A 23,646-nucleotide genomic window follows, 5' to 3' on the forward strand; every position below is an offset into this window, starting at 1 on the left:
AGATCAGCATCCAACGTCACATAATTTGTGCCTGTGTCCCGATTTCCTTCCAATCGAACTACGGTATAACCGTCATTCCAACCACCGGCTCCCAAGGTGAGATAAAAGTAATGGACCCGGTCTGCCTCCCTCCCCCCACCGCCTAAGAAAACACAGAATAGTAAAAGCTATGCCTTGCTTGCTTGCTTTGATGTTTTTGTTCTTGAAACCTTCCCCTTCGCCCACGCACCTTTGTCGTACTAGCACTCAACGATGCTACCATCCTTAACCGCTTGATACACGCCAGGGTTCCCGGCCATTCTGACCCAAATAAAAGGGGAGAGGAGACAAGGGAAAAACAAAAACACAAAAGGCGCCGCTGCGCAAATAGGCACCAAGTTACAAAGCAACACTAGCTAGCTTGTGCCTGAAGAAAAAAGAGAACAGAACGGACTCCTCAGTGTTGCTGTGGCTGCTGCTGGTTCAGCACGTGCGCGAGGACGTTCAGGTAGCCGTCTCTGACCAGGTTTGCGGGGTTGAAGTGCAAGCTCTGGTTGAGGGACGCCGCGGCCGCAACGGCCGCCGCCGCCGCGGCCGCGGCGTTGCTGATGTCGTCCTTCGGCGGGTCGCCTCCGCCGCTGCTTCCGGGCCGGGTCTCCGAAGGCGACGCCTTCGAGCCCGAGTCCCTGCGCTCGCCGACGGCCGCTGCGGCCAAGTGCTCGAGCATCGTCGACGACGCGCCGCCGTTCGACTCGTTGATGGACGAGCGCTTCTTGCCGGCGTACTCGCGGACGCTGGCGTCCCAGCCGAGGTCGCCTTCGACCTTATTGCGGTTCAGGACGCCTTCCAGCTCTCCTAGCAAGCGCAGCGATTCTTCCCTGGTCTCGTCTTTCTCGGCCAGTTCGCCTAATGTTAGGGCGGCCAGAGCGGCGAAGTGGTGGTGTGGCGTTGTGATGAGAGCCTGGTGTCTCTGCAAGTGAGTGACAATAGCTGTCGCGTCATGCAAGATCTCCCCGGGTTCAGAGCCGGGGGTGTGGCGGACGATGAGGAGATGGACATGGAAGTAGGCAAGAAGGATCAAAGGATGGGGGTCTGAGGGCAAAGTCTCGGAGAATCTTTCAAGAGAGGATAGGAAAGCCGTCTTCGTCAGCTTCATGATGGCGTTGTTTGGATCGTACAAAGCCAGCACGTCATTGTTACTGGGAGGGACGTCCGCAAGTGTCCTATAGTAATCGGGCAAGCCTCCCATAGCCTTGCAAAGACGAGCCAGAGCAAAAGTCACGGGTCCAAAGAGGGCTTCGTCATCGCCAGTGAGGTGGCTGCGCTCAGCCGAGAGGCTGGGTGCAGTCGCTGTGCTGATAGCATGCAGCTGATCAAAGATGAAGAGAACCCAGAAGAGGCGTCGACCCAGCGCCTCGTCATTGTCTGGGCTAATCTCCTGACCTCGCTGCCGGAATATTAAGGCATCAAATCGTAAGCTCGTAGCAACTCTAGTGGCCTGGGCAAGGCACATATCCTTCAACGGCTGGCTATCCGGATAGGAAAGGGGTTGCGAACGGCGAGGGCCATGCACGTCGGCCTCGATCGTGAGTAGTAAGAAGCTTTGGACAAGGATAATGCCAGCTGGTTTAACGGTAGTACCAACAAGCGATGTCAGCATCTGGTAAGCCTTGTAGCAACGTTCTTGGTGGTTGGACTCCATGGCCAAGCTTGTAGACGGCCAGGCTCTGACGGCGCAGTCGATCGCAGCGGTGAAGGCGTCCCGCAGTTTGGCGTCGCAGTTTGCCAAACGGCCTTTCAGATTTCTCAAATCAAACGGCAGGACGGGGTACGTGTCTTGAATCACGCGGTAGTACCTGTATGGTCAGCAAAGGATCCACAAAAAGTCAAAAATAGGCGCTTACTCGTTCACTGCTACGTCAGCGTTCTGGCTAAACTCGAAGAATGTGCCGGCAGCATCATGCTCGTAGCCAGTGCCAAATGGCTCCCTGCGATCCCAGGATTGTTGCGCACCATTGGGCGGTTGTGATAAGGAAGTTCGGAATTGGTCTCCTGGACCTTCGGACATGGAGTGAGTCCTCTTCCGCTCGCTGCCGTAATGCGGCGCGGGAGAAGTGGCGGAAAAGTCTGTTAAGCCGGCCATACTTTGATCGCCCATCGACTGAAGGTAGCTCTGAAGCTCGGGGACTTGCGAGTGTTGTTGTCCGTTTTGGGGAGAATGGCCAATCTGTTGCTGCTGCTCGTACTCAAGCCGGGTGAGTCGATCGGCTAGTTCCTTGATGTAACTAGTGATGGTGAGCACGTTCCGATGAAGTCGCAAAGAGAGCGGTGTGAGGGGAACAATACCCTTTGCTCGGGCCTCTCTTCATGGGCTGCCGGCTGAACTGGCAGCGTGCGCCTGTGCGCTTGCAGCTTGTGCATGCCTCGGGTCCATTTTCAGAAGTCGCGTCGCAGCGAATCTGGCCGTTGTCAGAGAGGCGGTGGCGCTTAAAACTCGAGTGGCGCGACTGCCTCGTACCTTCTTTCTCCTACATTCGTCGCAGGCGCGCGACACCTTTGACCTTTTCCTCTGATTGCTGTCCTGCTGGCTGTAGTGTGGATCTTGCGTCATGTTCATGGCGTTCTGGGCCATTTGCTGCGGTGTCGACGGCTGCTGAACTGGGGTGTGGACCTGGCCGACATGGGCCATTGGAAGGCCATGCTGCGGCTGCTGGTGCTGTGCCTGGCCCATTGGAGCCTCGGCGGCGCCGCGCAACTGGGCAGAAAGCTCCTGCTCGAGGGTCTGACCGCTGTGCAGAGAAAGGTGCGGGTCGACGGCGCTCGAGGCCTCGGCTGGCGACATGTTGCCGTTCGGATGGGCGTAGAGGCCGGCGGCGCCGGCGGCCATCTGCGCGGCGTTGGGCGACGGGTACGACTGGGGCTCCGACATGTTTGCCGTGGCACGCCGGGATGGAGACGACGCGTCGGGACGGCGTGCGCTGGACGAGATGGGTGCTTAGAAAGGCGGCGGCGCGGTTGGCGGGTTGTGGCAGGTGGAGGTCGTCGAGCGAGTCGCGTTTTGGTTTGCGCGAGTACAGGGCTTATGTAATGGCGCTAGCCGAACGGGCAGCTCTCGAGGCACGCAATGGTGCGCAGCGCTGGTTTTCTGCGGCATGGTCGACACTGCTCCGCGTTCTGGCGGCCGCAACGCAACTTGCCGCCATCGTCGCGACACGAGACGTTGTTGGACGAGGTACCTCGGGCCTGAGTTCTTCCAGGCTCGGACTGAGAGACGGAGCGGCGGGCGGAGAAACAGTTCGGTGGTTGAGAGCCACGCGCGACAGCTGTGATCCGTGCCCATGTGTCGCTCGATGTTTGCAGCCGCCCATCCACACCCCATCCCCGACCCGGACGGGGCCCTGCTCACCGGCACCAGGTCCGCAAGCTGCTTGCTGCTCGGCGCCGTCACGAGTGATACCGCGCTCTCTCCAGCAATCTCACGGCACATCACCGGCGACACTAACTACCCGGCCCGGGCAAAGTCGTTGCCGCAGAGATGGCAACTTTGGAGAAGACATCCCCCCGGATATTGGCAGAGCCACGGAGGATTCTGGCTACTTGAGTGCGGATGATGCTCAGCGATGAGGCAGTCAAGTATACCGCCTCATGCATTACGAACTTGTTCTCAAACCACGGTATAGCCTGCCTCTAGTTGGCTTAGATGCTCTTTGAACGTCAATTACCAACCAGGACATGGCACAGAGATGGACGGGCTTGTAGACTTGGATTTTATTCCGCTTACAAACCACGTCAGTTCGTCAGCATGTAAGGTGGCGTTTAAGATGATTAAATGGCCACATGTAACGTTACACCCAACGTCCAGACACGATTTGGCAATTACGTGAAAGAGTCTATGCAAACCACCCGCCTTGGAAGCTTCTACCCACCAACTAAGCGACTTTTAGCCAATCTTCAAGGGAGCTTGATAAGCTTCAGGAAAAGCGGGATGATGGTAATCTATCGGGGAAGTGAGCAACGCATAGGCCGAAACGACGACATTGGGAAGGCATGTTTGTTTGAAAGAAGCTGCGAAGCTGTCGAGGAAATTACCGCTCCAGGTAGTGTTTCAAGTCCATCACTAAGCAGTCGGGCTATAACGCCCAAGGGACCCCCGCGTGAGGATATGCCCGTGGCTAACGACAAATGGTCATGTGAGGCTGGCGTAATATGACCATTGAGCGTGACGAAGACCGATCTCCTGAGAAGCAAAAATAACAGGATTTTCCTTCATTCTATAAAAGGATATCGTCAAGCGTACGGGCATAGGCGTCGGGTATAGCTTCAAGTGAAGATCCGGTTGCTTACGAGCAATGTCGGTCCGCGTGAACCACAAATACCCAGGCTGCAGCGCGGTCGATTACCCGCCACCAGTCGTGCGCGAATGCCGTTTCTCGCCCTCCCATGCGCCCGAATCACTGCGTGGTTTTTGCGCGAAATCACTCCAGCGTGCGCTCCGCTATCACGCACTCACACCGCATGAGCTGTCGAGCGGGGACGCGCGACATCCTCGGCCATCGTCTTCACCACGCTGCTGTGCCTCCTCGCTTCGCCGCATAATGTACCACAACGGCAGGCTACTGGAGCATGTGTCTGGTCATGGAATCAGTCGAGCATCTAGATCGAAATAACCCAGACCGTTGCTGTGATGCCACGCTTGCGGCCCAGCGGCCATAGACCAGTCTCAACTAGGCAGGCGCCAACGGTGGGTGAGAAAAGATCTTTCACCGTCCTGCGAAAGACGTTACACCCCGGCTACCTGGCCGGGGCAAGCAATCTTTAGCAATAAACAAAGGTTCCGAAGTCATAGACGTGGATTCCAACTACTCACATGCAGAGAGCCTGCTAAGTTTTGAAAGGCAGGAGGGAGAATTGAGATCAGTTGTAAGCATTGTGGCACTCGGTAGGAATTGACACGTTCCTGTGCATGCGAATAGGCAAAAGCGAGACATACGCCACAGCGGGATTATTGCTTCACTTCTAGAAACAATTCGATGTCGAAGAGACGCCAATCCATCGGACAGGGGACGGGGCTGTCCCGAGGCCAAGGCAATCGCCTGCTCCACGCGCTGGCTTGGCTCACATGATTCCGTAGGCGTGTTGAGTGACTGGCGAGTGGTGATCAAATAAGCGGCTCGCCGTGCCTGCGTCGAGGTCGGGAGGGATGCTGCATGATCTCTCCAGACGAAGGAGATGTGTCCGAAAATAGGAAAGAGCGAGGCATGTCATCATTGGATCTGCGAACAGCGGCGCTCGATGGCTGCTACGGTATCGGAACTCACAGCCAGGGGATCCTGCGGCGCGAAGCCGCCAGAGCGTTTGCCCGGCCTCGCCTGACCGGCGTATTTGCGAAGCGGCGGCGGTGGTGAGCACACGGCACGGGTGTAGCGGCGACACAGGGGAATCTGGTGCCTGGCTCTCGTCATGAACTCGGATCTGTCTCGCGGGCTGATGGCGCAGGACAAGCCAGCTGTTTGCACCTGCGTTGCTCGAGAGCGACGCCTCGCCGGCCGGGATGCGGGCGGGTCTGGTGCGGACGGTCGCTGATCCGCGACTTGGCAACGATCGATAGCGTCAGTAGTGGCCAGCGCAGAGGCGACCCCTCCGGCATTACGTAGCCAGGCAGGCGACGCATTCGTTGGGAGCAGTGCATTCTGCAGCGCCTTGGGGTGCCGAAGTGCAAGCTGGGGCTAACCCGCCCCCGCCAACAAGGCCCAGGTGGCCGCCTGTAGCGTCCGCGCGGCCGCCGCATTCGCTCCTCGATCGGCGGCGGCGCGGTATATGCGCCTGCGGTAAGAATATGGGGTTCGCTCACCGCTGACGGCGCCGGAGCGACGGCGACGGCGACGGCGACAGCGCTGCGCTGTGCAGCTGCGGCGGCTGAAGGCGTGGAGGCATCGCGGGTTCCGGCGGGCGGGCCCTGGCGAGATTGTGCGCGGTCCCACCGGTCGAGGGCGTCTGGTCCATGGGTGTTGACAGGGCTCCAGGGCGACGGCGGGCGCCGGGTCGGTTGCCCTGCGTCGGAGCACGACCAAAGCAGCGGTGGAAGTTGGGAGCAAGCGCGTGATCGCCTCTGGCTAGCAGCGCGCACGTCCTGAAGAGGCATTCGCACGCTTTGCCGCCGAGCGCGGGCGGCAGCCGATTGCACAGGAAGAGTGGCTGTGTCGGCGAAAACAACTGGCCTCTGGCGGGCTGGTGCGGGCGGCGCGTCTTGCAGGGAGCGTGACCGGCGCTCAGGAGGCCTGGAGCGAATGGTAGCGACGGGCTGGTTACGATCGAGGTTGCAAAGGCAGCGGAAAGGCCTAGCCTGTTGCGGCAGACCTATTTTCACCAGTGCGCCCGCCCACCTCGAGTCGGCTTCGCTCACCTCCTCCAAACACCTACCAACACCGAGGACGCCCTCCCATCCCAACCTGTGCTGAGCGGCCCATCCTCGATCCCCGAGTTGAACGCGTTTCGGCCAGCGCCATCTGGTGCACGGCTCGGCCCCTCTACCTCTCAGCCGCCTTTTCTCTCTCCACTCTGCTGCGGCGTTTCAATCGGCGTCTCCAGCGCTCACCCTCCCCCGCCGCACTCTCTTCCCGCCCGCGCGACCACCGCTTCCCGACCCTTCGCGACGCCGTCGAGCTTCTCGGCCCGCTGCAGTCTCCCGGCCGACAACCGTCGACCTCCCGTCGCCTGCCTGCTTCCAAGTGCCCACCACCGCGATCGTAGAGAGCGTCAGCCAGACCGCCCGGCCTGTGCACAGGACTCCAAGCATGCCTCTCATAAATAACGAGAAATACGCTTGTGACTCGTGCATCAAAGGCCATCGTGTCAGCGGGTGCACGCACTCAGGTAAACCTTCCTACTGCCGCAAGTGACGCCAGACTGCCTCGAGCCGTGTCTTTACCTCGCAGCCTTCCGCCGCCGCCATCAACCTCGCCGCCGCGCCGCTGAGCGGCCCCAGGCAAGCCAAAATCTTTCCAAGAACGCAGCTCTGACAGGCACGCAGATCGTCCACTAAGACACATCAACCCCAAGGGTCGTCCTGTCAAGCAGTGCGAACACTGTCAGAAGGCTCGCAAGACCAAGTCGCACCACGCCCGCTGCGACTGCGGTACTAAGAAGGACAAAGCCAAGGCGGAGAAGGCGGCTGCCGCTGCCGCTGCCGCCGGCGCAAGCGAAGGCGAGCACGATGGTCACGTCAACATTGAAACGGCCCTGAGCCTTGCTGGACCCTCGCACGGCTGTGCCTGCCATCTCGGCGAGCAATGCCACTGCGGCATGAAAAAGGACCTGGATCTCAAGCTGGACACGGGCTTCACCAAGAATGTGCAGCTCAGCAAGGCCAAGCCACGTCTCACGAGTGCCCACTCGGAGACGACGCTGACCGTCTTTGCCAACGGGCACCACAAGCCATGCCACCGCTTGAACAACTCTGCTCACACCTCGGGCGCTCCGTACCGGATACCGCGGCACCACACTCCCCACGGCAGCAGTGTTCACAAGTCTCACGACAATCTCGCCGAGATGTACAGCCGCACCATGGACCCAGCCCGCCGCTCGGTTGACAGCTTGAACCTGAACAATTCTGCATATGGTTACTTTCCTCCGCAGAGCACGGCAGAGAGCGTGCCCATGACCCCTCTTGCTGCCAGCTTGGAGAATGACTGCTCCATCTTCGATCCCTCGAAATACGCCTACAACCAGCAAAGCGCACTGAGCAAGATGGTTGGAGAGGCGCCCGATCACCATGGCCTGCCCATGTCGGAAAGTCTGCCGGTGCACACTTACTCGTGGGTGAACAGCATGTACGCCCCTGCCCCGCAGTACGGGGTGGACAGCATATCCACCTCTCCTACTGGCGATCTTACCCCGGATTTTGACTACAACATTCCTTCGGCTGCTGCGGACATGACTACCAACCCGTACCCCTGGTCTGCTGGCGATCTTCCCCTGGATCCGAACAAGCTCTCGGACTCGCTGCAGCCCGTCTCCCACAGCGGGGATTCGAACCGCCAGAGTGTCCCGGGCATGACCACCTCGTCTTCCGGCGCACAATCCGAGGTTGGTGAACCTGCTCTGTTTGGCGACATGGACTTGAACAAGATGCAGCAAGACCCTTCTGTCAGCGATCGGCAGCTGATGAACGATCCCTTCCAGATGCGGGATCCTCAATCTTACCGTCTCAGCTCAGCATCGCTCAGCCAGCAAGATGTTCGTCAACAAATGCCGACCTCGGTTCCGGCAAATGAGCCTCGTCAGAACTTGGACCTTGGCTTCATGCCGAGCTCTCAAGATGGCAACGTCATGGGTCAGCCGGCGGTGTTCGGCACCAGTGCGCTCGACAGCCAGGCCATGTTCCAGACGTCGGCTGCTGCTCCGTCAGGGTTCCCGGAAGCTACCTTCACTGCTGCCAATTATAGCGCTCCTATGAACGCACCCCAGACCGGACTTGACACAGCGGCCACTGCAAACTCTCAAGGCTCAGACTGGTACAATATGCTCGGCACTGGTATGGGCGTGAATGGCTTCTCAGTCCCTGTAGAACCGATGAGCAGCCAGAACGCGGAATTCCCGTCGTGGTTATAACCCCCGTGGCAAGCTGCCAGGCCGTCGGTAGTCCACACACAGTCGTATCAATCTTTGGCAGCTCGTCTCGCGTTCGGTGTGCAAAAGTGCTTTGGATCGGAGGCCTGGCGGCGGGCTACGCGCGAGCAATGGTCTGCGGCCGCCGCCTTGGCAGGCTAGTCAAAATTTACCGAGACGCGAGATTGGCGGTCGAAGATTGTGCGATATTTTTTCCCATGGACGCCGCACATTTTCCCACTTCCGGCCTGCCCCAGCATTAAATTAGGTAGTTTTATTCGGCCTGTTTTTTTCCGTTTTGTTCGAGAGATATCCTTTACGACGCCATGACATATGACGCTGTAGATGCGATGATACCTATCCCTTGTTGGCCACTCTCGCCGTCCAGTCGTTTCGATCATCCAATTCTCAGCAACCACAGCAGCATTCACCGCGAGCCAAAAAAGAGCAACACTATGCACGTCAGCATCAGCGACAAAAAAAAAAGCAGCCGGCCCAGCATCGTTCCGACGATGGCTCAAGGCAGACATTCGGAACAAATCATCTTGATGCGCAGCGAAATAGACTTCTTGCCTAGTTGTCATTTTTGTTAGTTTCGGCCCCTTGGACGTCGCCGATTGCAGTTGGCGAGCTTTGGGGGATCTTGGAGGCTTTTCCCTAGTTTGGATCCCCCTTTTCGCTCGGCCACTCAGGTCTCAATCGCGTGTTCTTGGTGGCCTTTCACAAGCGGTTTTATTCTTAGTTCTTTCTATTTTCATTCGCGCTGTAGATATCAACACCCAGGGGGATGGAGAAAGGAGAGGGCTCTTTTCTCGTCTTTTTTTCCTTGATTGAAGGAAAGGGGATGGACGGTGGTGTGGCCTTTTGTTTTTCTTCTTTTCGTCTTTCCTGCTTGACCTGTCTTTTTCGTCCCCTTCCACACGCACACAGCCATAACCCCCCCTTCAAACCACTTTTTGGGCGGCATCCGGTGGAGTCAAAAGTATAGACGGCGGAACTTGTTGTTTTCAGTTCTTTTTCTTTATTGCTATAGGAGGGGGTCTTGAATACGGTATACAGTTCGGACCAGTTGGATTAAAGATAGACTTGACCATGCATGCAATGCACGTCAAATTGAGAGATATGCGCGTCAGCGATGATTATGTTGGTGCAAAGGGTTGCATTTGACGCAGGGTCGAAGGGGGAGGGGTAGAATATAGAAATGGATTTCAACCTATGAAACTTGACCGATGCTCTAGGCAAAAACATAAACAACGTACACACTCTTGCGAAACCTCAAAAAGATTTCCGAAGTTTGAAGGCCGTGTAACGATCAAACGGTATTCAGGGTCTCCATTTGTTTTTTTTTTTTTTTAACCCTTTCGGCATCTCCCGCTCCATCCCGGGCGCTTCCTTCGTCCTCGCGATCCTTCACCCAAGGGTGATCGACAGAAGATCCGTTTAAGCCAGGGGTGGGTGGGCAGGGCGGCAAGACGGCGTTTTAACCAGGTGAAACGCGGCGGGACCTAGCAGCAGGCCTTTTCCACTCCTTCCTGTCGCAAAACCATCCGCCGACGTGCGACCGACACGAACCCGACTGGCCATGGCACACTCTCTTTACTGTGTGTGCAATACGGCTGGCCGGACGGGTAGTCGTCTCGCTCAGTACATTTCGCGAAAGTCTAGTCACGAAGACCGCAACGGGGTTCATTATTGGCTATGGTTTTTTTTTTTTGGTTTGCCGCAGAAAGCAGCATGTGGGGTAGTCAGCTGGCAACGCAGCAGTAGTGGCAGCAGTAGCAGCAGCAGTAGCAGCAGCAGTGACAGCAGCAGTAGCAGCAGCAACAGTGACAGTAGCGCACTTTCCTATTGGCTCTCGCGCGCGTCAAGCGCGGGAAGGGGGGAGACAAAAAAGGCGGGTGGGCGGTTACGGCGTTCAGCAGCGGCAGCGGCGGTGGAGTGATATTTTGCTTGCAGAAGGTTTCAAGGGGAGAGGGTGACGGGCAGAAGGCAGGCAGGCAGGCAGGTAGGTAGGCAGGCGGAGGAGACGATGGGAGGAAAAGTGAGGCGGGGGAGGCGCAGCAGCAATAATAATGATAATAATGCAGAGAGCGAATTTCCCCCCCCCCCTTCCTTCCTTGCTGCCTTCCTTTCATCCTTCCAATTGGATGCATGATGATGCTGATGACAGTCGTGGATGGAAATGTTTCGGGTGTAGGGTGGGGGAGTGGGGGGGGGTTAATGTTCGTCGTTGTTGTTGCATACACGAGCGAAAACAGGACGAACGAATAAAGGGAGGGGGAACCACCGGAGAGGGTGTGTTTTGTTTTGTTTTTATTACTTCTTCTTCCTGCCGAGCCGAGGGGCTACTGCGCGCTTTTTAAAAAGGCTCCGCTGCTGGCCGGTGTACCACTCGAAGTCTGTTCTGTCTCTCGCTACGACTACTACTGATCTACTTCGGCCCTTTTTTTGGCATTGTCCGGCGGGCTAGCCGGCTAGCAGTCTGATGGTGTCGTTGGATCGCCAACCACCACGCGCCCTTTGTGATGTTGAAAATTTTCTGGGGTTGAGCAAAGGTGTGTCTCTCTAGCGCCGGCCGAAAGCTCGCATGTGCAACCGATGGGTGAAGGATTGCGGTCCGATGTGGCTGGACGTGGGCAGCTTTGCCGAGTGGGGTGCGTTGCCGCAGCAAATTACCGATGTCGATTTCTCGATGTCTCGATTTCCCGATTCCACGTCGTTGGCTGTGTTGGACGTTGGACCCATAACGCCGCGCGAGCTGCGCCCCCCTCCCACCATAGCGCCGGAGCTGTCTCCGTCTCGCTATCGACGTCGTATCGAAGGCAGGTGGCAGTGTCGGCTTGGCCGGATCCGATGGAGAGCGGAACCGATTCCGTTGTCGTGGTGGAAGAGCGCGGTCCGGTGCAAAGGGTCTGCGGGCTGCGGGCTGCGGTCTCGTGGACGGACGCCTCATGACACGGGATCTACACCACGGGAAGAGTTGCAACGATACGGAGAAAGAGCCGACTACGGGGAAAGGGCCGACGGGAAGGTCCGCGGCGTCGGGAAAGAGGAAGGTTACGTAGTTCTGAGTTGTGTCATGTCCTCCCTCCACCTGATGCATCATCGCCATAACTACTCGCCGGAGCCGCTGGAATTGCATGATTCGGTGACAGCCACCCTCGTATGTACTGTCGAGGGCAGCCAACTCTGGCCAGAAAACGATCCGTATTCGCGGCCACGACTTTGCCTACGCACGAGAACTTCAGCCGTCCGTGCTGTCGAGTAGTCGAGACTCGTCCATGATATAGGAGATGGATGAAGCACTTTATAGCTGTGTGCCCGGTGCACAGTGCCTATACTGAAACCGACAATTCAACTTGGTGTGCCTGAACCCCGTCGCTTATCTCCGCATCACTCCTGCAATCTGCCCCTGCTCTCACTCTGTCGAATCGACCCTTCGTTTCAAGTCTAGAAACCCGTCCACTAGGACTTCATGTGCTTTCAAGGGTCTCGTGCGATAGTTTAGGTCCGAGTGACCGGTCAGACATGAGACCATCAAAGAAGACCGAGCAAACCAAGATTTTGCCCATAGTGATTACTTATACTTAGTAACGACCGACCTTTCGTGTTGCAGTCCCCTGAGGGATGTCCGTCCTTGCTCCAGCATCCCAACCGCACTTCCGAGGTTGTCTTTCTTAATCAGCCTGAGGATTTCCGAATTGCCGTGGGTGATGATGTAAACGGACGGCATCAATGAAATGACGAAATAACTATCTTCTGATAGCATTTTTAGTTAGAAACATGCGGATAACTCCATACTGAAATCTAGAAGAGAAGACATGAAAGCCAAAATAGAGGCCAACTCCAGTGGACACTCCATGGTTCCATCGATATCAAGTCCAGTGAGAGTGTCTAAGAGGCTAAGAGCAGGGTGCCGTCTCTGGTAGTCACGGCTTTGGATACTTTCTTTTTAACAGATCGGGATGGGTTTCGCACTCGAAAAATACGTTCTACCCCGATTCAGCTACTCATATTGTGTAGTCATATGGCTTGAAAACTTCCATTCATTATTGACCTTGATGTGAAAGACTGCGCTTAGCAGGCATTTGACCCTCTTGATATTGGAATTCTCCATCGAAAACGTCAGTTCTCTTGCGCATCCCACGAGTAATGGAGGCTGGTGCGTTCCGAAGTGTTTCAACAGGACTCCCGAGTCCTCGATGATCGCCACGGCTTCAAATGAGACGACAATTTTCCCTTCAACGTCCACGAGTCTGCACATCATTTTGATGGATGAGAGACTATCAAAAGAGTGCGTGTTAAGAGTCGAAATTGACGTGGAGCTAGCGCTGTAATTGGAGTATGTTGTAATCGAGATCTTTGTCCGACCCGCAAACAGTTGAACATGAGCATTACGAGGTGATGCATGACTGGACAACAGTGTTTTCCCTTTGCTGGACGGACAGCCTTTCCAGTATGCTTCTGATGACCTTGAACTGATTCTTTGAGAGCGACGGCATGGTGTCAATCTTCTGGCGAAGCACGTCCAGTGCCTGGTTGATGTAATTGGTTTGGAATGCTTGTTCAAACATGAAAATGCTTTGTGTCTGGCAAGCCACAGACATACCACGCAGTGGTGTAAGCGTGGGAGTGACTACAAGATCGGCGGCCGCTGACCAGGGTCTTTGAACGTTTTTTTTTTTTTTTTTGGCGCATCCTTCTCGCCTGATTTGGCCTTGATGATGGCAGGTCGCGTCAATGACGTAGGTCGAATAAGTCGGGAAGGAAAGAAAGTCGTGGCCGCGCTCTCGCACGTGATTATCATCAGTGCCGAAGCAACTGGAATCCAGCAGGCATCTAACCTTGTCCCAACGTACCACGGCAAGCAAGCATCGGGTCATGAATAGACACATGGCTGACCAGGTACGGTCAGCGCCATCAGACCTTCCAAGCTAACAGGCCACCTTCTCAACACCAAGGCTCGCTTGCTCCCTCCACCACCATCACACTCAGACCACGTCTCCTTTTCCCACAACGACTAAAGCCAAACGGCCCCACCAATCCCATCCCAATCTCCCCAAGCTTGCTAGCACCGCCAGGCACGCAGCCGCCACTGTCGACGGTACACCCAATCACGCGCCCCCGAGCTATCTCCGAGCATCCCCATCCCGATCCAGAACACTTCCAAACCATCGACCCTTCCTCCCCCCGGCGCTCAGATCAACCGCCGTCACTCTCGATCCAGATCATCAGGCATGCCGTCCCTCTCATGCAATGCCCTAGTCCCCCCGGTCATCGAAAAGGATCCGTTCATCCCAAGAAACCTCTTTCCCCTGCCCTGCACCCTTCGACGGGCATTGTATTACAACCAATAAAAATCCCCGACAAAAAAGCACGGTACGCTCTTTCAGCCTCTCGCCCGCTTGCTAATAATGCTTTCCGTTACGATCATCCCGCAAACACCGGTGAAAGAGTATGCGGCGCCAGCCACAGTTGGGTGTGTGCCAGCTTGTGTTGCGTTGCGTTGCGTTGCCGTGCCGGGGCTCCACTGGAAAAACAAGCTTCGACAAGCTTTTCCCGATTCGAGCCGAAGACCGCACTAGGTACTCTGTCTCCCTCCCCCATACACACACACAGACACACACAGACTCGGCGACTCGGGCCGTCGGACGGTTGTTGGAACCCCTCCAATTAGCAGGGGGGGTTGTTCTATGGCGGCACCAGCGGGGAGATTCGGCATGTCTGGAATCTCAATCTTCGGGTCAAGGGAAAGACGAAAATGGGGTCCGGCTAGTGGAAAGTGAGGGGTATCTGCGTGCCCCTGGCAGTAGGGGAGGGCGAGGGCGAGGGCGAGGGGCAGGGGTAGTGGCACGAGTACTGACTGCTGTACAGCGCAGTGGCGGTGCCCAATAATGTTCGTCCTCCCTGGGTAGTAACGACGACAAAGCCTAACCGGTGAGCGGGAACGCAACGTTGTGTAGCCGCCGTGGGCGCGAAGACGCTCGCGTGTGCAGCCCTTTTCCACTGCACCGGGTGTGGAATAATGTAGAGGCTGACCTGTCAAAACAGGGCGAGAAAAGCGACAGCACACCCCTTCGTCTGCGACGGTAGTGAGAATCTCGTACAAGGGCTATTCCTCAGTACCCCTACTAGAGTCCCAGCGCATCTACAATGGCGTCATCACCCGCTCGCCCGCCTTAACCCTTGCTTCACTAGAACATTCGCCAACCCGCGCCCGCTATCCGCACCCGCCTGAACCTTCCTAGTGCCGATAATGGCTGTCGAAGTGTCCTGCGGTGACGACGTCGGCTGTAGGGGATAACCATATAGGAACCTTCGTATCTCCGAGAGCATCTATCAGTCGGTCGGACACGATAGTAATGGAAATAACTAGGAGTATGTCGCGAACGTGACCACCGTCGATGCGGATTCCTCATCCGGACAGTCTGGCACAACAGGCGGAGACCTGGAGGTAAGCCATCTGTGATACGTCAAGCCTTCTCTCTCAGTAACATCATTGCCCGAAAGAGAGAAAAAAAAAACCTAGTCTCTTCGGCTCGTTAGTTGTTGTACTACACCTCGGATATTCACGTAACACCCCCACATATGCAAGCATCTTCTTCCGCAACAACGAAAAAAAAAAAACATCATCATTTACTCCTCTCCCCTCCCCCACCCCCCCTCCTCTCCATCTCCACTCCACCACCACCCACACCAACCTCTTCTCTTCCCCCACTACCAAATCCTCTTAGCAACCATGCTATACCGACTCGTCCCCTCCAACTTCCCATCGCCCCCCCTCGCCTCCTTCATCTCCTTCTCCCTCGCCTTGGCCTCCCTCTCCCGCAGCGCCCGCAGCCCCTCGGGGTCGTCCGCATAGATCCACCTCTTCTTGTCGTCCTCGACCTCGACGACGCCCCAGCCGCCGACGCGCTTGCCGTCGGTGGTGGTGACCATCTTCTCGCGCTCCTTCATGCCCTTGTAGCGCGAGCGCGCGAAGCCGAGCAGCGCCATGCCGAGCACGAGCTTGAACGCGAGCAGCACGAAGTAGCCGACGAGGAAGACGACGATCATGGTGGTGAAGGCGATGACGTCGTCGAGCGACCACAGCTGCCACGCCGTCCCGGTCATCGTCGAGGAAAAATAAGAAGACTGCGGGGACGCGACGTTGCCGCCGGCGCCGAACGAGGAGCGGCCGAGCGCGCGGCGGAAGATGTGGTCGATGTGGGCGAGGGCGGCCGTCGTGGCGGGCGACGACGACGATGTGGCTTGCGAGCCGCCGCTCTCGACTGAGAGGCTCGTGGCGGGCGATGCGATGGGTAGTGGCATGTGCGTGGCGAGGAACATGTGGTATGTTTGGATGGTGGCGCGGATGAAGAGGCAGGCGAGCGGCAGGACGGGGAGGCCGAGCCGCTTGGTGAGGTTCTGGTCGAAGAAGGCGTTGGAGTAGTAGTCCTTGGCGAGGACGTCGAGGAAGCGCCCGTAGATGGCCGGCTTGGTGTTGTTGAACTTTGTGATGTACGCGTGCTTGAGCCAGTCCACGAGCATCTCGCTGCCGAGCACGAGCAGGAACGGGCCCATGACCTGCCCCGTCCATTTGGGGAAGATGGTGAAGCTCTTGGGGATGATGCTTGTGCTTCGGAATGGCGCCGTCGTGCCGTTGCTGCCGAGGGCTGCGCTGGACGAGCCTGATATGTCCCCGAGGATGCTCAGACCGCCGACCTCGACGATGTTGCGGCAGGCGATGATCATCAACATGAGCCATAGCTGGAACCTCTCGACCATGTCCGCGCAGGTAAGCTGGAAGAGGTTTTCCTTTTCAAACTTCTTGAACACGGTGCCCTTGATCTCAACGAATTGATTGGACATCAAGAGCGTGAGAAGGGCATTGGAGTATGAGTTGACGGCAACGTTGAGGGTGATGACCTGGTAGAACAGGGCGGTGGAGTGAATAGAAGTGTACGCCAGGGCTAGGAGGAACATCCAGAAAGGTCGGATTACTTTGCTCCGGCCGTCGGCGTTCCGGTCCAGGGTCTCTCGCGAGAGAAGGCACTCGAGAATGTCTTGGCCCAGTGCGGAGAAAAGCCGGTCGCATACTTCAAGAACGTTGTAAATGACGTACAGCTTGATCGCGGCCTGGCCTCTGATGTTGTGGTATGTCTTACTTGCATCAAACCGCATTAGGACCACGCAGGTTGCGAGCACCAACAAGCCTTTCAGGATGTCCGCTTTGTGGTTTGGAAGCAGAGTGGAAGGCACAGACTTGAGCCTGCGGTGGCGGTAGATGGAGGATTTTGGAGGCCTCCGTGAAGGCGCTGGCTCCTTGATGATAGGAATGCTATTCCCAGTCGAAACTCCAGAGGGAGGGTCTGAGGCCTGAGAGAAAGATGACTTGCGTGGCGTCAAGTCATTCTCTATCGAGCCGTTGCCGGCGGGATGTTCTACCATCCCTCGTCTTCGCTGCCAAACTCTGCCTACACCTTGGTAGATGAAAACGGCAATGTCATGTACTTCCTTCCACGCGTTCGTTGCCCACCACTTGGCGAGGATCCAGAGGGCCTTGAGAAAGCGTAAAGGCAGGATGGTAAAGGTGTAGAGCCAGGCATCAAGACAGGCAAGGGCGCCAAACCATAGAGATTGCTCGAGTTCGAATGGTAGAATAAGAAAGTTCAACAGACGTTCGAACTTGATCCGCGATGACTCGTACGGGAAGTCACTGTTCACGGGTCGATGAATGTACAGCGGAGAAGGTTTATCGGACGAAAGCTCCAGTTGTAAATAAGTGGGAATAGACAATGGCGGTAAGGGAATAGTCGCTGGCATTGGAGAGGCCATAGGGGTTTCTTGTATAGCAGAAGGCTTGAGACCGCCGTTCGAATCGCCTCTTTTGTCATCCAGATTCAAAGGAGTTGGCCGGAACTTTAGCTGGGCCTGATCTAAGGATGGCGTACCCCTATTGGATTGCTTTCGGCGCATGATTGGAGTGGAAACAGTCCGCGACATGCTGGGTTTACTCTTCGCGTCCCGTGAGGAGGATTTGACATGGCTTGGCTCAGGATAGCTGGAAGCGTCCTTTGTTTTTGATGAGCTGTGCATTCGATGCTCTCCATTTTCAGGCGGCGATGTGTACTTTTGCGGAGACGCTGACTCTTGAGAGTGGTTTGTCGGGTATGACTTCTCAAGGATCATAGGTGCTTCATCCAGCTTTGGCATTGGCTCGATGGGACCATCCACCGGACGCAGAGGCAGTGATGTTGGTGACGAGGTCAGCTCATGTATTTGGGCCGGGGAAAGCTTCAGGATGCGCTCCTTCTCGGCGTCGCCACGCGGCGAGGTGGACGAAGCCACACTGTTCTTCCGCTTTGGATGGTCCGCTTTGGTATCCAAGCCGGCCAAAACAGCGCCGTCCATTGACATGGACCCATGGCGATGTGACAGTGACCTCCCTCTCCTCTCGGCCCCGTTTGTGTCCTGCTTCTTCGGCGCATTCGCGAGACCATTTACCACTGCGCCCTCGGGGACGGAGGAAATGCCCAGACCAGAGGCGGAGCCATCGTCGGCGGCGGAGACGTCTGTCTGGCTGGGAGACAGGGCAGGAGTGGGAAGCTGATGGTTCTGCGGCGGCGAGAAGGGCGGGAAGGACTCGGTGGCGGCTTCAGGATCCTGCGGGCCGTTCATAGCGTTGCAATTCCGAGGTCAGGGCGACCGGCATGCTGCGACATGCAGAGCGGGGAAGAGGCCACGGGTTGTTGGGGTGGGTCAAGGAATGTAGAAAGGTGTACCTTATTTGGGCCCTCAGCCCTGTAGGTTGCACGCGGTTGACTGACGTCGTGTCGGCATGCCAAACCCCCGACCGCGACTCGCGTGTCCGCGCGCCACCGCGGGGAAGAGACGCGGACGCGGCCGGAGCTGCCTGCAGCGGGAGAGAGAGCTTCTTAACAACGACTGCTGCCGCTGCTGCCTGTTCATCGCCCTCCCCATTTCCCCACAATGTCAGGCTACGAAGGTACGTGTCTACAATCTCCATCAACAGAGCATCTGCCTTGCGCAGAAGCCGCTGAATGCCAGAGTCCGCTGCAGTCCTTCGCACGCACACCACGACCGCAGCTCCGCGAACGGAGCTCCTGACGGAAGACTCCCGCTGACATTGCAGCACAGTCGAACACAACATCTCCCCCGAGGAGGCAAAGGCCAACGCCGAGCAGCGCCGGCGGCCGGACCTCTCGACCTTCTACTCGGCGCTCGAGCAGCTCGACACGTCCGACGAGGCCCACGCCCGCCACAACCCGCACGCCCTGCCCACGCCCACCGACGTCATCGCCCTGTTCTCCATGTACCGCGACGCCCTGGTCGTCATGGGCGCCGACCGCGACGGCGACGCGTCGGACAATCCCATGTTCGACCAGCTGCAGGCTTTGATCGACAACCCGCCCAAGGAGATTGACGGCGTGCCCGACAGCTTCTTGGACGAGCTGGAGCGCGTGCCGAAGAAGGACCTGAAGAAAGACGACGAGTGTGCCATCTGCAGGTTACCGTTCCTGGACGGTGAGTGCGCAGTGTTCCAGTCGCTTTTTGGGGGAGCGCTGGACTGAGGTGGTGCTAACGCCGTACTTGTCCGACACAGATCCGTATCCGCTTGTTGTGGAGCTCCCTTGCAATGCCATGCATCGCTTCGACCTGGACTGCATCCGTCCGTGGCTGAAGATGAACAGCACGTGCCCACTTGATCGGAAGGCCCTTCTAAAGAAGAAGACCCCGCCTCCGCCAGATGACGACGAGGAGGAGTGGGATGATCAGTTTGGTTGATAGAGGGAGATATCAAAAATGGGATTCGCATGACGAGGCGTTTGGGGTTGGTGCGTGTATGGATTTGCAGTGCGGTGGCCAAGATGCTCTGCTACGAGGACGGTTTTCAGAAACAATGCATTATCACTACCATCGGACATCTAGAGTCGAAGCAAACATCCGTACTCATGTATTCGACGGAGGCGACCATGTTGATATTCCCCGGTCCCTTGAGCCCCTTGCTGCTGAGACACTTGCCATGTTGCTGACCCAACTTCATGGTTTGCCGTCCAATCCAGAACGTATGCTACTCTCCATCCGCGAAATAGACAATTGTGTCGTGTAGCGCTCATTTTAGTTGTTGCGATTCCTATTCTATGGGTTAGGAGACAATGGCCTACTTTGAGACGAGGACGGGGATTGTGCCGTAGTCAGAACTTACAATGCCTTCCTCATGTTCTCCATGTCCTCCTTGTCTTGCTTCTGCTGCGCCTTCTGCTCCTCCGCCTTCCTCATGTTCTTCATGTCCTTCTTGTTCTGCTTCTGCTGCGCCTTCTGCTCCTCCCGCCTCTCCTTCCTTGTCTTCTGCGGTCTGTCATCACGGGCTCCATCATTTCCGGCTCCATCGTTGCCGGCTCCATCGCGGAGGTATAGTGCCCTTTGAATGATCTTTTGCGCCTCGGCATAGACCTGAGACCACTCAGTGAAGGTCGACTCAAACTTCTCGGCCTGAACTTTGGCCTGGGCCGATCTCTCCTCGAAACTTCCATTAGACAACCCCATGTAGAGGTTTCGTAAATCAGCGAAGGCCTCGAACGCGCGGCAGAAGGTACCATACGCCTCCGCGCTCGCCTTAAAAATCTCAGAGTCGGTTTTAGGCATCTCAGCTTCGGCTTTGAATGCGAGGAGCAGCTTAACGTAGGCCATATATGTCTCAACGCAAGCCTTATACGCTTCAAGTTTGGCCTCATACGCCTTAGGATCGGCCTTATACTCATGATCTGCCTTGGCCTCGTACGTCTTGATTTCGGCTTCCATCCGGCTTATTGCTATCCCGAAGTATTCAAGGGTCGACACGTTTACGGGAACCATTAAATAAGTATCGGCAGCGCCACCTAAGGAAGGGAGACTGGTCCATGAGTCGTACGGATTGGTAGGATCATGTACTATCACGACAGTAAAACGCTCAACTTCGACAGGAGAACGCTCAGCTTCGATAAGATTACGCGCTTCCTCGTTAGAAACGCGCTCGGTCTCTATAGGAGCATGCTCAGTCTGTATACCTGGACTGGTTAGAGGGGTTCCGACATAACAAAGACGCACTGATTCTTCCTTGGCCCTCCGTGCTGCCTCTACGTCGCCGTGCTTGGGGCATGTGGGGTCACGCAAGATCAACTTTCGCTTCTTCCCGGTTGGCAGAAATGGTCCATACACGGGCAGGTCCTTGTCTGTATTGTTGGCGGCGTTGGAGCCGTTGGTTCTGTTGTCGCGACTGGTATCCTCGATGTAGCTAGTGTCATTTATCAAGCTTGTGTCTTTGGCGGAGCTGATGTCCTTGGCGGAGCTGGTGTCCTTGGCTGAGCTGGTGTCCTTGGCGGAGCTGGTATCTTTGGGGGAGCTGGTGTCTTTGTGGGAGCTGGTGTCTTTGGCTGAGCCGGTGTCTTTGTGGGAGCTGGTGTCTTTGGCTGAGCCGGTGTCTTTGTGGGAGCTGGTGTCTTTGGCTGAGCCGGTGTCCTCGGCTGAGCTGATGTCCTTGGCGGAGCTGGCGTCTTTGTGGGAGCTGGTGTTTACGATGGAGCTGGTATCCTTAGGGAAGCCGGTGTTTTTAGGGGAGCTAGTGTCTTTGGGGGAGCTGGTGTCCTCGGTGGAGCTGGTGTCTTTGGGGGAACTTGTGTCTTTGGAGGAGCTGGTGTCCTTGGGGAAGCTGGTGTCCTTGGCTGAGCTGGTGTCCTCGGCGGAGCTGATGTCCTTGGAGGAGCTGGTGTCCTTGGCTGAACTGGTGTCCTTGGGGAAGCTGGTGTCTTTGGGGAAGCTGGTGTCTTTGGGGGGGCTGGTGTTCACGATGGAGCTGGTGTCTTTGGGGGGGCTGGTGTCCTTGGGGAAGCTGGTGTTTTTGGGGGGGCTGGTGTCCTTGGGGAAGCTGGTGTCTTTGGGGGGGCTGGTGTTCTCGATGGAGCTGGTGTCCTTGGCGGAGCTGGTGTCCTTGGCTGAGCTGGTGTCTTTGGGGGGGCTGGTGTTCACGATGGAGCTGGCGTCCTTGGCGTCCTTGGTGTCATTAACGGAGCTGGTGTCCTCGACGGAATTGTTGATGTACACGCGATTGGTAATGTTAACGGCGCTGGTGGTGTTGATAGAGATGGTAATGTTGGCGCCCTTGACAGGGCTAACAGAGCTGGTTTTGTTACCCATAGTGAAAGACCAATACTGAATTAGAGAAAGCGAGGTGAACTCTTTGATGTGGTGGAACAAGAAGATCTGAGCGGAGAGCGCAGGAGGTGCGATGTCTTGTGAAGTGTTTGGGAAGGCTCATACGCGCCGTGGGTGCCAAAAAGGGAAGGCGCGCTGGTCGCTAGACATGAAACGCCGCCTGTGCCCAGCACCGCTCCTACTTTTCACATTCTTTCCATACTCTTATCCCCAGGAAAACCGCTGCAAAGATGAGCCTGCAAAGCCCTCATCCTGGCGACGGTGGCTGCCCTGGATCTTCCAGGCCGCGTCCGCCGCCCAACATTGCCGCCCGCAACGGCGCCACCGCCCGCAAAGACGCAGCCGACAAGTCTCATGAGCTTCCAGACAACCAACTAGGACGCTGCAGGTGGCTCGAGGGTGAACGCGAAAGTCTCCATCGGAAGATCCAAAACTACGCTTGCGAGGCGGGCCGCCTATGCAACATCGCTGAGAATCGCGGCAAGACGGTGAGCAGCATCTCACTAGACAACATCCGCCCGTTCGTTCGTGCCTTACGCCAGCTGGTAAGTGGAGCATGACCTCTTCCATCGAATCACGGACGGTGAATGGTCCCGTCTGGAAATAAGTGGAAAACCATCTCATACATCTCGGCCCAGATGGGAGCATCGTGCCCGTAAAAATATTCCTTCTGGTCTTGACTTGCTCAGCCGTTGATGACATCAGATAACTCTCAGGACTAGGCCATGCTCAACAAGCTTATCGGCAAATGCAAAAACAACAACAGCCTCTTGATGGGAGATCTCACGCGCTGGCGTGAGCACTATCGTCGGGACACGAACGCCCAAGACCTTCTCGGCATGGATTCGCCTGTAAGAATCATGAAGAACTATGCTAACATGCTTTCAGATGCTGCTTACTCCATCTGGCACCGGAGGCAGCCTAACGAATGGCCCTCGATCGCCCTTGCCCTTCGCGGCATGGTCCGCGAGGCCGCCGCCCAGAACTAGGGCCTAGTTGATGAGGATGATGCCGAGGGTTACTATGGCAGTTGCAATAGGCGAACAATTCAAGGGTGGAATCCAAGAAAGTTGAATAAGTAGATACCAATGGTGGGGCACTTCTGCTGTCGGAGCGGTTGCTGTCGATCTGGGGGTTGACATTCACATTTGGATGAAAACCCCAATTTCCATATCACAATGCTGGTCACACTCAGAAATTGTCTCGAATAAATTGATCGTTGTTTGTGTGGAATGGCACAGCGGATCGCGAAAGATACTGGCCTTTTCAGACCAGTCTCAGCGAATACCGTACCCTAGGTATATGGAAGGTAGAGGCAAGTATGCAACCCTCGCCATCGATACCTCAGCTCAGCCAGCCAACAAAAGCCCATTCACCCTATTGTTGGATAAAGTACACCTGCCGCACACCCTCGATGACCATGAAGAGGTACCCGTACCGCTCCCCGCAGTGCACCTCCTGCTCGATCAGTCTGCCGCCAGGCCGCTGCACCTCGTCCACCTCCTTCTCGAACTCGCGAACCAGCTCGAGCAACCGCGCCCGCCTCAGCTCCGCCTCCTCGCGCGTCGCGCCCGCCGGCGTGCGCAGCTGAGAGTGGATCTGCGGGATGCACATGAGAAGGAAGCCTTCGAGTTCGTTCTCACGGACCATGGCTTCGGAGTAGGTCTCTCTCTGTCGCCGGCGTCCGTCCATGGGCACCCTGATCAGCTCTCCTCTTCTAGCACGAGTAGTTAACGGAATCTTCAGGGTCCCTGGAGTGGGAGGTGTGGAAATGTGGATGGACAAGGAAAGAGGAGAGGAAGCGCGAGGAGAATGGAATGGAGGAATTAAACAAAAAAAAAAAAAGGGGGGGGGGGGGGGGGGGGG

The 23,646-nt window shown here is 56.6% G+C and overlaps 7 protein-coding genes across 7 annotated transcripts; 3 read left to right on the forward strand and 4 right to left on the reverse strand.

The window, feature by feature from the left end:
• Positions 1-436: 436 nt before the first annotated feature.
• Positions 437-2,908, reverse strand: BKCO1_1000067 (c6 finger domain-containing protein; the record flags this gene model as incomplete). Its single annotated transcript, XM_020269423.1, has 4 exons — positions 437-1,835; positions 1,884-2,264; positions 2,326-2,438; positions 2,498-2,908. 4 exons carry the CDS (start codon positions 2,906-2,908, stop codon positions 437-439), a joined length of 2,304 nt encoding a protein of 767 aa, XP_020132849.1.
• A 3,865-nt stretch (positions 2,909-6,773) lies between these two features.
• Positions 6,774-8,589, forward strand: BKCO1_1000068 (copper fist dna binding domain protein; the record flags this gene model as incomplete). The annotated part of the gene is made up of 2 exons (XM_020269424.1): positions 6,774-6,852; positions 7,010-8,589. 2 exons carry the CDS (start codon positions 6,774-6,776, stop codon positions 8,587-8,589), a joined length of 1,659 nt encoding a protein of 552 aa, XP_020132840.1.
• Positions 8,590-15,303: 6,714 nt separating this feature from the next.
• Positions 15,304-18,246, reverse strand: BKCO1_1000069 (uncharacterized protein; the record flags this gene model as incomplete). The annotated part of the gene is made up of 1 exon (XM_020269425.1): positions 15,304-18,246. The coding sequence occupies one exon, from the start codon at positions 18,244-18,246 to the stop codon at positions 15,304-15,306; it is 2,943 nt and encodes a 980-aa protein (XP_020132841.1).
• A 312-nt stretch (positions 18,247-18,558) lies between these two features.
• BKCO1_1000070 (zinc finger ring-type protein) lies at positions 18,559-19,374 on the forward strand (the record flags this gene model as incomplete). Its single annotated transcript, XM_020269427.1, has 3 exons — positions 18,559-18,574; positions 18,727-19,113; positions 19,193-19,374. The coding sequence occupies 3 exons, from the start codon at positions 18,559-18,561 to the stop codon at positions 19,372-19,374; spliced, it is 585 nt and encodes a 194-aa protein (XP_020132942.1).
• A 417-nt stretch (positions 19,375-19,791) lies between these two features.
• BKCO1_1000071 (30s ribosomal protein s6-like) lies at positions 19,792-21,762 on the reverse strand (the record flags this gene model as incomplete). Its single annotated transcript, XM_020269428.1, has 1 exon — positions 19,792-21,762. The coding sequence occupies one exon, from the start codon at positions 21,760-21,762 to the stop codon at positions 19,792-19,794; it is 1,971 nt and encodes a 656-aa protein (XP_020132941.1).
• A 248-nt stretch (positions 21,763-22,010) lies between these two features.
• On the forward strand, positions 22,011-22,769 carry BKCO1_1000072 (uncharacterized protein; the record flags this gene model as incomplete). The annotated part of the gene is made up of 2 exons (XM_020269429.1): positions 22,011-22,325; positions 22,503-22,769. The coding sequence occupies 2 exons, from the start codon at positions 22,011-22,013 to the stop codon at positions 22,767-22,769; spliced, it is 582 nt and encodes a 193-aa protein (XP_020132940.1).
• Positions 22,770-23,157: 388 nt separating this feature from the next.
• On the reverse strand, positions 23,158-23,472 carry BKCO1_1000073 (uncharacterized protein; the record flags this gene model as incomplete). The annotated part of the gene is made up of 1 exon (XM_020269430.1): positions 23,158-23,472. The coding sequence occupies one exon, from the start codon at positions 23,470-23,472 to the stop codon at positions 23,158-23,160; it is 315 nt and encodes a 104-aa protein (XP_020132939.1).
• Between the last annotated feature and the right edge of the window lie 174 nt (positions 23,473-23,646).

Source organism: Diplodia corticola, assembly GCF_001883845.1.
Source record: "Diplodia corticola strain CBS 112549 chromosome Unknown scaffold10, whole genome shotgun sequence".
In the NCBI taxonomy this organism is placed as follows: Eukaryota; Fungi; Ascomycota; class Dothideomycetes; order Botryosphaeriales; family Botryosphaeriaceae; genus Diplodia; species Diplodia corticola.